This window comes from Bos taurus, chromosome 5, assembly GCF_002263795.3.
Source record: "Bos taurus isolate L1 Dominette 01449 registration number 42190680 breed Hereford chromosome 5, ARS-UCD2.0, whole genome shotgun sequence".
In the NCBI taxonomy this organism is placed as follows: Eukaryota; Metazoa; Chordata; class Mammalia; order Artiodactyla; family Bovidae; genus Bos; species Bos taurus.
In genome coordinates this window covers 19,513,732-19,527,840 of record NC_037332.1, presented here as the reverse complement: position 1 = coordinate 19,527,840, position 14,109 = coordinate 19,513,732, and the positions used below count along the sequence as shown (strand labels likewise).

The 14,109-nt window shown below is 36.6% G+C and overlaps 1 protein-coding gene across 6 annotated transcripts in view; it reads left to right on the top strand.

Moving 5' to 3' along the window:
- Positions 1–14,109, top strand: part of ATP2B1 (ATPase plasma membrane Ca2+ transporting 1) — a 133,278-nt gene that overhangs the window by 79,590 nt on the left and 39,579 nt on the right. For all 6 annotated transcript variants that reach the window (XM_024991379.2, XM_010804765.4, XM_024991382.2 and 3 more), the window contains 7 exon segments: positions 217–471; positions 563–688; positions 4,751–4,891; positions 6,198–6,236; positions 6,960–7,121; positions 8,746–8,960; positions 11,953–12,195. In XM_024991379.2, coding sequence (XP_024847147.1) covers positions 217–471; positions 563–688; positions 4,751–4,891; positions 6,198–6,236; positions 6,960–7,121; positions 8,746–8,960; positions 11,953–12,195 — 1,181 coding nt within the window.

The following is a 14,109-nucleotide window of genomic DNA, read 5'->3' as shown; positions in this document are numbered from 1 at the left end:
CTTGGGCTGCCTCCCTATCCTGAAGATGAGAATCTTTGGAGGCAGAGAACTTGAAATTAACAGAGTTAGCATCGTCCCCACTGTGGAATGCTTTGAGTCAATAAGGTGTTCAGAGCTCTACATAAAATTAACGGAACATATAAGCATCATAATTACATGTCTGTTGCCATCAATTCAGAATCTTTTTTGATAAGCATTTTCTTTCTTTCCAAACAGTTTGTGGAGACGTTTCTGTTGGAGAGGAAGAAGGTGAAGGTGAAACTGGTTGGATTGAAGGAGCGGCAATCCTCTTGTCAGTGGTGTGTGTGGTGTTAGTAACAGCATTTAATGACTGGAGTAAGGAAAAGCAGTTCAGAGGTCTGCAGAGTCGAATTGAACAAGAACAGAAGTTCACAGTCATCAGGGGCGGTCAGGTCATTCAGATACCCGTAGCTGACATTACTGTTGGAGATATTGCTCAAGTGAAATATGGTAAGTAAAACAGGGCAGTCCATGTGACGCATGATGTGATTTTATTGTAATCTTGTTCACAGCTTAGCTTACCATTATTATTTTGTTTTAGGTGATCTTCTTCCCGCTGATGGCATACTTATTCAAGGCAATGATCTTAAGATTGATGAAAGCTCATTGACTGGTGAATCTGATCATGTTAAGAAGTCATTAGATAAGGATCCCTTACTTTTATCAGGTATGAATTTCTTTATAACTTTTAACGTTTTCCTCCTCCACGACTGTACACCCGTCGGTAGTTTCCCCAAAAGCCAGTAATACGAAGAAGATTCTGTAGTTTGTGTTAGCTTCTAGCCTTATAATCTTTAGAGACTTTTTTTTGTAAGCTGGCAGAGACTTTAGAGATCTTTGAATTCAGAACTGTGTTTTATAAATGAGAAACTCGAGTCCAAAAAACAGAAGACTTGAGAGTCACTGTTAATGTTAGTATAATGATAGAATATAAACTTAATGATCTCTGTTGAATTGATCAGTTTTTCTGTGTCATATTTATTCGTCAGCCCTAGTAAAATATAAAATTAAAGAATGATTATGTGTTTAAAGCAAATTAATGCATTTTCTTTGATGATCTACATAGGACAACTTTTCTGTTTTTAAAAAGCTTGTAAATTCCTTAAAGTTAGCCTAATCTCACTTCCTCATTTTAACTGCTAAGGAATGAGTCTGAGACATTAACTATTTACCTAAGGTAATATGATTAATAGTAAATAGATCCAGGAATAGCACCACATCTACTAGACAGAGATGAATTTGCACCTGGTTAAGACATGTTCTGAAAATGGAAGGGTGTGTATAGGTGAGGGTACTGTCTGAAAAGGAGAAGTATGTGTCTACTTAGAAGGCTCTTGTAACAACTTGACTGTTGATAACTAGACCTGAGGTTAATTGAAAATGAAATGGAAAGGATGAAAAAAATTACAAGCTGCCTTCTAAAATGAAAAGAAACCAAAGTACCACAACTTGTCTCCAAAAGTATCCCAGTTCCTTAACTTTTGATTTCCAGTTTGCTATCTTAATATTCTAGTATTCTTTATAGAATTTGCAGAATTGCTTGTAAAACATTTGTTTTAGGTATATTTTTTAGATTGAGTCACACTAGCGTTTAGAGTAAGAAAATGCTGCCTATTTATCTTTATCATTTTCAGATGTTAATGGAATGATAACATTTCCTACATTATAAGGAGATTTTGCTTATTTAACCATTTAATAACTTGGCAGCTATGCTCTTTCATGTCTTCTGTGTGAACTTTATATTCTAATTGGTCGGACATGGTTTTATTCAACCCAAAGTCAAACCTGTGACAAAGGTCAGTTACGTTAGAATCACAGCTATGGAGCACATACCTAAGTTTAACCATTACCTTTTTAAGATTTGTAAATATGTTCCAAAAGGCTTATTGCAAAACATGCCGCCATTAAAAATCACAGTAATTTCATGTATGTACATTTATAAACACCATTATATATAGGGGGAAGGTTTCAGTTGTAATATAGACTTTCATTTCTATGAAAAAACTTGAGATTTGTATATTGTCAGTATCTTGCACTACTAAGACCATTTATACTCCTTTTAAGTTTTTCTTTATCTTGGTGTGCTTGAAATTCATTCCAGATAGAAATATCTTGGCTATATAATATCCTCTGTCCATGGAATTCTCCAGGCAAGAATACTGGAGTGGATTACCATTCCCTTCTTTAGGGGATCTTCCTGACCCAGGGATCAAACCTGGGTCTCCTGCATTGCAGGCAGATTCTTTACCGTATGAGTCACAGGGAAGTCCATATATTAAGTTTAATGTTACTTGTTTTACTTATTCCTTGCCATACTTTTAAGAAACTGCATTTCATGTTAACCAAGTAAAATCTGTGATCTTTCCAAAGGAGAGGGAAGCTTGCTGGTCAGACCTAAACCATAGACTGACCGGGCCATGGTGTTTGGTGAACTGAGGCATCTCCTCTTGTGTTTTTGCCGCATGTACTTCATGGACTTTGCTGGCTGTACTTGTAGCTTATTCACACAGTGCCTAGCTCTTAGTGTCTTAGGTTGACATCCTTTTACGGAACCTTGGTCCTTTTCTGTTTTAACAGAGATGGCTGCTAAGTTTTTGGAGACTCAGGTTCTCAACACACCAAGTATATACCAAGAGGGACTCGATAAATTTTCCATGTTTAAGAAAAGACTGAAATAACTTTCTGGAGTCCCTTATCACCGTACGGGTGGGAAAGTTTTTCTACATTTATTTCCCTCTTCCAAAAATGTACTGAAAACATGAAATGTATTTATTTTTAAATTTATTCTCATGATGCCATCTCTCACTGCTGTTCTTGGCTTTTTAAATTTAGATGGTTAAAAGCAGTTATTCAGTTAGCAGTGGGGATATGACCAGAACAAACACTGTTTACTTTGCCTGAACCTATTAGTGGCCAACATTTGATTATCTATGGTAAAGATGAACATAACATAAATTGAAATTTGCTAAAAGCTAGAATTGTTAAAAGAAACTGTCTTCTACATTTAGTCCTTGCGCAGTATATTGAAAAGCAGAGACATTATTTTGTCAACAAAGGTCCGTCTAGTCAAGGCTATACTTTTTCCAGTAGTCATGTATGGATGTGAGAGTTGGACTATAAAGAAAGCTGAGTGCCAAAGAATTGATGCCTTTGAACTGTGGTGTTGGAGAAGACTCTTGAGAGTCCCTTGGACTGCAAGGAGATCCAACCAGTCCATCCTAAAGGAGATCAGTCCTGGGTGTTCATTGGAAGGCCTGATGTTAAAGCTGAAACTCCAATACTTTGGCCACCTGACCACCTGATGTGAAGAGCTGACTCATTGATTCTGGGAAAGATTGGGGGCAGGAGGAGAAGGGGACGACAGAGGATGAGATGGCTGGATGGCATCACTGACTCAATGGACATGAGTTTGAGTAAACTCCAGGAGTTGGTGATGGACAGGGAGGCCTGGCGTGCTGCGGTTCATGGAGTCGCAAAGTCAGACACGACTGAGCGACTGAACTTGCTCAGTAAATATTGTTTCACTGTCCTTTATTTCTTGTTTCTCTTGCATTTTTGCTGGCATAGAAGCTAATAATTAGTGAAATAGTCAGAATATAGATTTTTTTAAAGCAAGAAAATCAAAGATTTAAAAATTCATGTGGGATAAATTACTCAGCAATTAATAGCCACATACAAATCCTTAAGTACTATAGTAAGTACACATGCTTCACAATCTTAGTTTGCAAATAACAACTGAAGGTTGATTTGTTAAACAGGATGTTAGTAGGTGCTTCAGACCTGTCCTCCTGAAGTAGGAGATCAAATAAATAAGTCATAACTATAAAGAATATTTTCAATATTTAAACAAGAGTTTCAGTTTAGAAAGCTACTTAAAATTCACAAAAGTAGTAGAACAGAGAGGTGGGAAGCCTTGTAGTGAGTAAAGCAAAGATGCAGAGGTGTGGATGTACAGGTTGGAGAGCTGTGAGCAAGCTTAGCAGCGTTATAAGGAGAATATGCCCTCTGTCCTCTGCCGGGGCTGGATTGAATCTGTCTTGTCAGCTTGCAAGATTATTGTGAGGGACAGAGTCAGAATTCAGTCCACGTTCCCGTCTCTGCCCGCTAACTTTTTGTAATGGAGTTTTATGTGAGAGTAATGGATGAAAAAATTTGGAAGGTGGATCGGTCTCCGTGTGGAGATTTTGGATTTTATGGAGTAGGCCATGTAGAGTCAGAAGTTTTGGAGCCATGAGAGGCTTGGATAAAATCACATTTGAGGAGAGTTAAACCTTTTTCAGGATGAACTGGAAAGACAGAAACTTGCTAGGAAGCTGCTGCAGTGATCAAGGTGGGCTGGCATGACAGCCTGGGTTAGGGAGAGGTTGTGGGGTTGTCTTAGGGATATGGCAGTTGTTGCTGTGTAATCCTTTTGGTTCTAAGCATATTTCTTTCTAAGTGATGGCTTTCTCAGAGAAATGTCCCCAACGATAAAAACACAGTTATAATTTAAATACTGACCATTCACTGAACCCCTAGATTATACTTGATTCTCATTTTTACAAAGTGTACGTGTACTGTTATCCCCATCTGTGGACTGGTCATTGAGATGTTACACTTTGTCCCGAATCACAGGATAAATGAGTGGTAAAGTGGGTTTTGAACTCAGATGACATATTACGAACTTAAAACCTTAAGCGCAAGAACTTAGGCTTTATTTAATGTCTTACTGGATTTTTTATTGTTACAGGTACTCATGTAATGGAAGGCTCTGGAAGAATGGTAGTTACTGCTGTAGGTATAAATTCTCAAACTGGAATTATCTTTACCTTACTTGGAGCTGGAGGTGAAGAGGAAGAGAAGAAAGATGAGAAGAAAAAGGAAAAGAAAAGTAAGAATAGCAATACGCTATACGAATTGGTAATTGGAAATACAGCAGCTGGATTGTAATTACTCACCCGATAAATACATTCTTTCATCAGGTTTTGATATAAAGAGTTCTACAAAAAGTTCGTTACCCAGTGTAGTACTTTCAGGTGTTAGAATTGATAGAAGGGATTTTTTTGTTTTAAGACTTAAGAGTTCATAAAAGGCTTTATAAAGACATCATCCCCTTTACCAGAGTCAGACAAATTCAGCACCTCCTTGAACACTTGAAAATCTCCGTCATTTTCATTTGACCAGCAAAGTGAATTAAATTCCCAGTTCCTGTTTACTTTTTTTTCCTACTTTCATATCAACTGTGATATGTCAGACATATCACATTTTGGCCTTATTGAACTTTTTCATCTTTTTCAAGTTTCCTACTAATGTATTATCTTACATTGTTGGCTTTTAGACATAAGATCAAGACTTCACTTTGACACCTAGTATATTTGTCTTGTTATATTCAGCCCATTATTAGCTTGTTAAGGTGTTAAAATTTTTATCTTGACCCATTGTATCTACTGTCCCTACATGGGATCTGTTATTAGTAAGCTTGATAACCATAGTTTATCCACAAGGGTCTTATAAGAAGCTCTGTTTATATAGGGAAATAGTTATCAGAATCACTTCATTGGGCAGTATGTCACTTTTTTAAAAAAGCCTTCCCTACTCTGCTTTTAAGTATTTACTGTACCATCGTTTACTCCAGAGTTTTTCCTTTTAGGGCAATAGCAGTTTACTGAGGTTTAACCACTTAAATACTTATGTCTGTGAGAAAAATATGGGCTTACTAGCCTAAGTAAAATTAAATAAATTTAAGTGACTGACTTTGTATTTTCATATTCCAGTTTTACTTGCTTGCCTCTCCTGTTACACAGACCACTTTGCTTCTCTTTCCCATCAAAGCTGTCCTGTGTGCCTGTGGTCTTCCTAGGGCACTCCTTCCCTCTCTAACTGTCTCTTTCCTACATTCTTAGGCTTACATCTATATTTAGTTTGAAAACCTTTGGAGATATTGCAGCATAAAAAAGAGTAAAGTTTTATGGAGAAGTCAACCCAAATGTGATGCCCCAAATTATTTTGGAATGTTCCCGCATGGTTAAGACCTAGGGAGAGATTGAGCCATCAGGTCATTACAGGCTTTCTAATCTGTACACACACACTCCGTTGTGTAACATTTCTGTTATAGAAATGTGAACTACCTTTGCATAATTTAGCATGGCTGTATTCATTTCTTTTGGAAAGCTTTAATTCCCATTTTGTTCCTACAGATAAGAAACAAGATGGAGCTATTGAGAATCGCAACAAAGGTAAATTCAGGAGGTTAAAAGTACACTTAGCTTATTCTTATTATAGCCAAAACTATTTCTCTTGTGTACTGTATTCATCCAAAAGTAGGATACTTGTAGCAGAGAAAATTAACAACCTGTATTACTTGGGTGTATGTCTCTCTGGTCAGTGCCTGACTCATGCTGCCTTAATGTTTTGATAAGATTTTAATTATGGCATGTGGTAGTAAACTTAGAAAGCTCCAGATGTAGGTAACTTTAAACTTAAACATTTCAGGCATTTTATCATTGGTTACTATGTGATTGCTGGCAGAAATGCTTAAGTAACAAAATATATAATGTAAATTTTTTGGCATCTATTTAAGAGTCTGTAAGCATATGTACATTTCTCGTTTGTGTGGTCTCACATGATGTTCTACATTATGGTTATAACTTATTGGGAGGAATTTATGGTGTTTGGAATGACAACACACAGGAGGAGAGATGATTGGGTATTTCGCTCTTTCGGGACTGTATTTCTTCATCGCCTCATCTCTATTTCCTAGCACAGCATTCTCAAATCTGGTACAGTTTCAAAATGTAGCGTCACTATTGTCTTATTTTCTCTGGGTGGGCACAGACATACACACCAAGGTGAATGTTTAGATCTTTATGTTTCTGTAAGAAATTGATTCCCGCCCCCCCGCCCCCACACACACCAAATTGCTTTAGAATGTTAACAGTTATGTGTGCACTTCAACATAGCAAAAGCCCAGGATGGTGCAGCCATGGAAATGCAGCCTCTGAAGAGTGAAGAAGGTGGAGATGGTGATGAGAAAGACAAAAAGAAAGCAAATTTGCCAAAAAAGGAAAAATCTGTTTTACAGGGGAAACTGACGAAACTAGCTGTTCAGATTGGCAAAGCAGGTATGATATATATAAGCAAATAAGATGTTTTGTTTTAAAATATGCTGACTTGCTATTTAAAAATATCTTTTGACATAAGACTGGAAATCGTTGGCTTTGGGAGTGGAAAGGGAGTTAACAATATTTTCAGTTTTTTCTACACTGTACCTTTTGAGTTATTAGAGAGCCTCAGAATATTTTGAAACTTGGAAACTGTTACCATCTTTTATGTAGAGGGAGTGTCCTCAGTCAACTTGCAAATAAATAAATGGTCAGGTTAGGATTAGTGCTTAAGTCTATACCCAATTCACAAGCCCATGAGCTCGTATCTGAATTTCTGGGAGCAATAGAGAGGGGGCTTACTCCATACAAATTACCCAGCTATATTTTAATAAAAAGAAATTTCACCACACATCTTCTCATCTTTTTATTGACTATGAAAAAAAAATTAGGTACGTGTTTTTCCAAAAATTGCCGATTACTTAAATTGAGTGGATTAGTTATAGCATCGCCCTAGTGTGACTGAAGTTATAAATTAGAACCATCACTAGAAAACACCTGTTCCTAGAACCACTCTTCAGGGGAAAATAAAACAGTGCTATAGCTAAAATCAGAGCATGCCCTTCAACTGTATCATCTTTATGAAAGAACACAGGTGGCTAAATCACCATATACTATTCAAATCACGTAGGGGCTTCCCTGCTGGCTCAGTAATGAAGAATTCGCCTGCAATGCAGGAGACTTGGGTTCCATCCCTTGGTCGTGAAGATCCCCTGGAGAAGGAAATGGCAATCTACTCCGGTATTCTTGCCTGTTGGGCTATAGTCTTTGGAGTCACAAAAGAGATATAACTTCGCGACTAAACAACAGTTCAAGTCACTTACATTGCATCATTCTGTTACTTCCTGGGATTATCTCAGAAAAAGTTAAGATTTTACCTCTGTCCTCAGAAAGCTTATTATCTAGGAGATATTTGCTTTCTATAATATTTAGCCAAATGGTAATACTGAATCATACAGAAATGGATGGATTTAAGGTGGTGATGGTGTTTTAATAAACATCAGATTGGATTATTAGTTCCAGATATGTGGACAGCTTTATTTTGTAATATTCATTTATAAGGAGATTAAACACCCCACAAAATAGAAAGGTAAATGATTTGTAATATGTGATTAACTCTTGGTTTTCTAAGTTAATAAAGCAGCAAGGATAGATGAAAAAATTAATTTCAGTAATTTGTGTTTTTTCATTAAAAAACATAGAGTTGAATATTTAATTCCAGGTCTCCCCATTGATCAGATTCTTACCAACTTCTCTTTTGTCATTAAGCAGCTTATGCTACGCTTTTGGTATTTCCTTGTCATTGCTTGTTATTTTGTCTCAGCTTTAGTAAAAGACCGAAGATACAGTTAAGTCTAGAAAAGAATCATAAACACTTTTTTCCAGTTCTCCTAGTCAGAAGCAGAACTTAAATCTAACAATGTCAAGGGATGAGTTAGGTGCAAAAAAGTAGGTAACAGTTTCTCAGAGAAATTAAATGTCACCAAAGTAGTTATGATTCTTCCAGTGGCTAATATGTAACTGACAATGAGTCGTGTCTAGAATATTTAATGATTACATTTTCCTTCTTTTTGTGTGCTGAAAGGTTTGTTGATGTCTGCCATCACAGTTATCATTCTTGTCTTATATTTTGTAATTGATACCTTCTGGGTTCAGAAGAGACCATGGCTTGCTGAGTGCACACCGATTTACATACAGTATTTTGTGAAGTTCTTCATTATTGGAGTTACGGTTTTAGTGGTGGCAGTACCAGAAGGTCTGCCCCTTGCCGTCACTATCTCACTAGCTTACTCAGTCAAGGTAAGCGGAAAAGACTGATGCACAACTGCCTCCCCTTTTCCTTTTAGGTTCTGAAAGTAGGAGACTTGCATACATTTACTCTGTGTCCTTTAGAAATTCTGTTGTTGGTCCCCTCCTCCTCTCCCCAGTTGAAGATCTCTGCATCGAGACCTATACATGCCTGAAAGGGCAGCCTTGACACAGAGCTAAGCAGAACTCCACTGGGGAAAGTTCTAGCTTACTTTTCCTCATACGATAGTTAAGATGTCCGGTCCCCTTCTGTTTCCCATCTGTAAAATTGAAGTAAGCGTGTTTGTCATTTGCCTGTGGTACAAGAGCAGAGTGGTTGACCTGACTCCAACAATCTCAGGCCTCCTTGTTGGACTCTCATGACCCCACGGTCCTGCCTTCACATGATAGGCAGATTCATGTTTCTAAAAAATAATTCAGATCGTTTTTGTTTCTTGTGTAAAAACCCTCCAGTGGCTTCTCATCAGAGTGAGATCCAAGGTTCCTCACTGTGGCCTGCAGGGCCTGCCCAGTCTGCCAGTCTCTCTCTCTTCTCGTGCTCATCTCCCACCTCTCTCTCCCGCTCTGGTCCAGCCTCACCAGCCTTCCTGCTGCCTCTCAAAAACTCTAGCCTTCTTCGCACCTTTGCACCTGTGTGCTCCTTTCTTTGCATCGTCAGCTCTCTAACTTTACTCAGCTCTCTTCACATGTTACTGTCTCTGACCACTCCGTTTACAGTAATACAGTCCTTCTGTTCTCAAAGTCGAATGCTGAAAAAATGAGCTTGGATGTTTTTGCTGACTGCTGTTTTACTTAAAGGAATATTCTGTTTGAAGATTATTAATTTTCTTTTTTATTGGTTTTATATCTTAAATGGTAAAAGCAAATTGGATTTTAAAAGAATTAGCCTGGACAGTTTTTTTATTTTTTTTTAACTTTTATAGTAATGTTGTGTTCATTTCTGCCATACAACAGCACGAATCAGCCATATTTTTATATATATATCCCTTCCTTCTGGAGCCTCCCTCCCTTCCCCCCATCTTACCCCTCTGGGTCATCACAGAGCACCAGACTGGGCTCCCTGTGTTATATAGCAGTTTCTTTCTAACTATCCACTTTACGCACAATAGTGTATATATGTTGATCCTACTTTTTCCACTCGTCCCACTTGCTGTCTCCCCCACTGTGTCTACAAGTTCATTCTCTACATCTGCCTCTCCATTCTTTCCCTGCACATAGGTTCATCAATACCATTTTTCTAGATTCCATATATATACATTAATATACTATATATATATTCCATATATATGCATTAATATACTATATTTGTTTTTCTCTTTCTGACTTACTTATCCTGTATAACAGGCTCTGGGCTCATCCACTTCACTGGAACTAACTCAAATTCGTTCTTTTTAATGGCTGAGTAATATTCCATTGTATGTATGTACCACATCTTTATCCATTCATCTGTTGATGGACATCTAGTTTGCTTACAGCTTCAGCCTGGACAGTTTTGATCTTTCTTTCAAAATGGCTTCACATATAAAATTATACCTAATGAAAGAATGCTGCTTTTGTCAGTTTTCTAATGTTAATTAGTATTTCTTCCTAAGTAGTATTAAAGACAGAAAGCAATACAAAGTAATTAATCATAGTTTCTGCTCTTGCACTCTCATCTTCAGTGTTCCCAAGAATTTTTAGCAGACTTGTCTTGATAAGAATATTTTTTGGCTTCCTGTTTAAGTTTATATTCAGGCATTTCACATCTTTTGTTTCAAAAATGAAGTGGTGAATGTATCAAAGTAATAGTGAGATACTATCTGTTCATCTACTTGATGTCTTAAAATAATTAGAAAACAATTGAGGGTAAATGTAAGTTTTAGACACATGGGTAAAATCATTTTATCAGTACTGAAATTAGTTCATTTTGAGTACTCATTAGTGATACTGATTTTTCAGTTGATCAAAAAGATATAGGCAGAATTGATTTGCATTCCTTTGACAGAAAATGAGTAGGAGCATTTTGACTATTGTTCTTTAAGCTTTCATTAAATGTTCATTTAGCCCGAACGTTACCACTTTTCTCTTCACTGAGGTGTCGTCCTTATGGCTCCTCTGTTAGTGTTTTGCAAAACTGAACACCTTTTTTTTTTTACTGCAGAACTTTGTTTTAATCATTAGTATTAACACAGATCACAGTAATCTTCCTTCCCCAAACTTCAAGGAACCAGTTTCTTGCAATATCTTGCACATTAGTAGACACAGAACATACTTTGTAAAATAACTCTTTGCAGTTTTTAACCCATTCCGGTTAATGTTTCAGGAATCAGTTATTAAGCATTTTAGCCTAAATGCCTTTTGGAACTATAGTAAAACTCTTATTTTCTTTAGAAACTATCTTTTTCTTATAAGTAAGAGGAAGAGATGATCCTCAGGATGAGAATGCCAATGTACCACCATTTGGAGAAGATAAAAGTGACCCTTGCTGGTTTTGATATGTTACCTCAATCTGTCAGAGTCAAAAAGAGAAAAAAAAAATTCAGGCAACTACATACCCACAAAGTCTATATTTTAACTGATAAAAGCTACTTTTTTCTTATTGACTGATTCAAGAATCTTTTGTTTTCCACTTAACAAGGAGACTTAAACCTTACATGTAAATACAGTTACATGGCTGTGAGTACAAATTGTCATTGCTCTTAGAATTTGAGGATGCTTCCTAGAAGCTGTTGGAGGCATGTCAGCATGATTTGCTTTCATTTACTAGATTATGTTATGTAGTGGGAAACTTACTGAAGCCACAGAAAGCTAGTACTTTGTTTAGCTTATTTGAATAGGCCATTTATATTAAATTCTTCCAGTATTAAATCGGTGCTTTATACTATGTATCCAAGTAAAGTTGGGAGTTATAGTTCTGATTTTAAAGCAGTTTACAATCATTTTGATATAATGAGGTTATTGGTTTTATGTGTAGCTTAACTACCTCTTTTTTTTGTCACTGTAGAAAATGATGAAAGATAATAATTTAGTAAGGCATCTGGATGCTTGTGAAACCATGGGAAATGCTACAGCTATTTGTTCAGATAAGACAGGAACATTGACAATGAACCGAATGACAGTTGTTCAAGCTTACATAAATGAAAAACATTATAAAAAGATTCCTGACCCAGAAGCTATTCCACCAAATATTTTGTCCTATCTTGTAACAGGAATTTCTGTGAATTGTGCTTATACATCAAAAATATTGGTAAGGTTTCTTTAATGATTTATGTATGAAAACTAATTTTTCGATTTGTGATGATTTGACTATATGTAGTTCTTAAGCCCTATCACTATTATTCATAATTTGAAGAAATGAGTTGTGTTAAGTTTTTAAATAAGATCTGTTGATCAACGTATATATTATGTTTACTTGTATTTTTCTTCTATATTTTGAATTTTCTGTGTTTAGAAACTTTTGAGCCACATAACCAGAATAAGTCCTCAATTTAAAATTTCTACTTCATTCATTTTGTGAAAGACTAGGCTATCTTACTGTAGAAAGTCAACTTTCAATTTCCTGGAGCAAATTTTGAAACCAGATTTTAACTTACTATGTGTCAAACATGCTTGCTATAGGCTCTTTTTGGTTTCTCAGTAGATCGTACCTATAAGGTGATTCTTAAACCTTTGGCACTAACTGAATAAAGTAACTCTAGACTTGTGGTACCTTAGAATAAAATATTTTTAACTTTGCACATTTAAAAAGTTTTATTTATAACATAAAGAATGAGATTGTTATGTGTTCTAGTGACTTATGGATGAAGACTGTAAATTAATATTGCTTGAATTGGATTATTGGACTGGAAAGTGACAAGATCTTGGTTTTACATCTAGCTCTGTCTTTTACTAGCTGAAAGCCTAAGCTTTACTTTCTTCAGTTGTTAAGTGAAGATGGTTTTATCTGCCCTTCATACGGTTGTGATGATTACAGAAGGAGGTATTTGCGGAGACACTCTGAAGGAAATAAAGGTTTTATATGTATTTAAGGCAACTATATTTTAATGACTGTACTTTTATTTTAAGCCATAATAAATGGTAAAGTAGATTTAATTTTGAACTATTTAATATAAACTTTTATGAAAACAAGAGAAAAGGAAGGGAATTAAAATTTATTAAGTCCTATATGTGTCAGGCTGCATGAGTCACAAGCCGGAATCAAGATTTCTGGGAGAACTATTAACAGCCTCAAATATGCAGATGATAGCACTGTAATGGCAGAAAGTGAAGAGGGACTAAAGAACCTCTTGATGAAGGTGAAAGAGGAGAGTGAAAAAGCTGGTTTAAAACTCAATGTGCAAAACTAAGATACAGTATATGGTCCCATCACTTCGTGGCAAATAGAAAGGGAAAAAGTAGAAGCACTAACAGATTTTATTTTCTTGAACTCCAAAATCGCTGCAGATGGTGACTGCAGCCCTGAAATGAAAACACACTGGCTACTTGGAAGGAAAGTTGTGACAATCCTAGACAATGTATTAAAAAGTAGAGACATCACTTTGCTGATAAAGGTCCATATGGTCAGAGCTGTGGTTTTTCCAGTAGTCATGTATGGATGTGAAAGTTGGACTATAAATAAAGCTGAGCGCCAAAGAGTTGATGATTTTGAACTGTGGTGTTAGAGAGGACTCTTAAGAGTCCCTTGGACTGCAAGCAGATCAAACGAGTCAATCCATCCTAAAGGAAATCAACTCTGAATATTCATAGAAAGGACTGATGCTAAAGCTGAATCTCCAGTATTTTGGCCACCTGATGGGAAGCGCCAACACTGGAAAAGACCCTGATGCTGGGAAAGATTGAAGGCAAAAGGAGAAGAGGATGAGATGGTTAGATAGCATCACCAACTCAATAGACACGCATTTGAGCAAAGTCTGGGAGAGAGTGTAAAAGACAGGGGAGCCTGCCGTGCTGTCGTCCATGGGAGTGCAAAGAGTCAAACATGACTTAATGACTGAACAGCAGCAGCATGTGTCAGGAACCAGCTTTAAACTTGACATGTCTTACCTCATTTAATTCTTGGATGCTCCTGTTGTCCTGATGTTGAAGCCAAAAACCATGGCAGTTGAGTTAACTTGCCAGAAATTCACATAGCTAATAATTGGCAGGGCTGAGAGTGGAATCC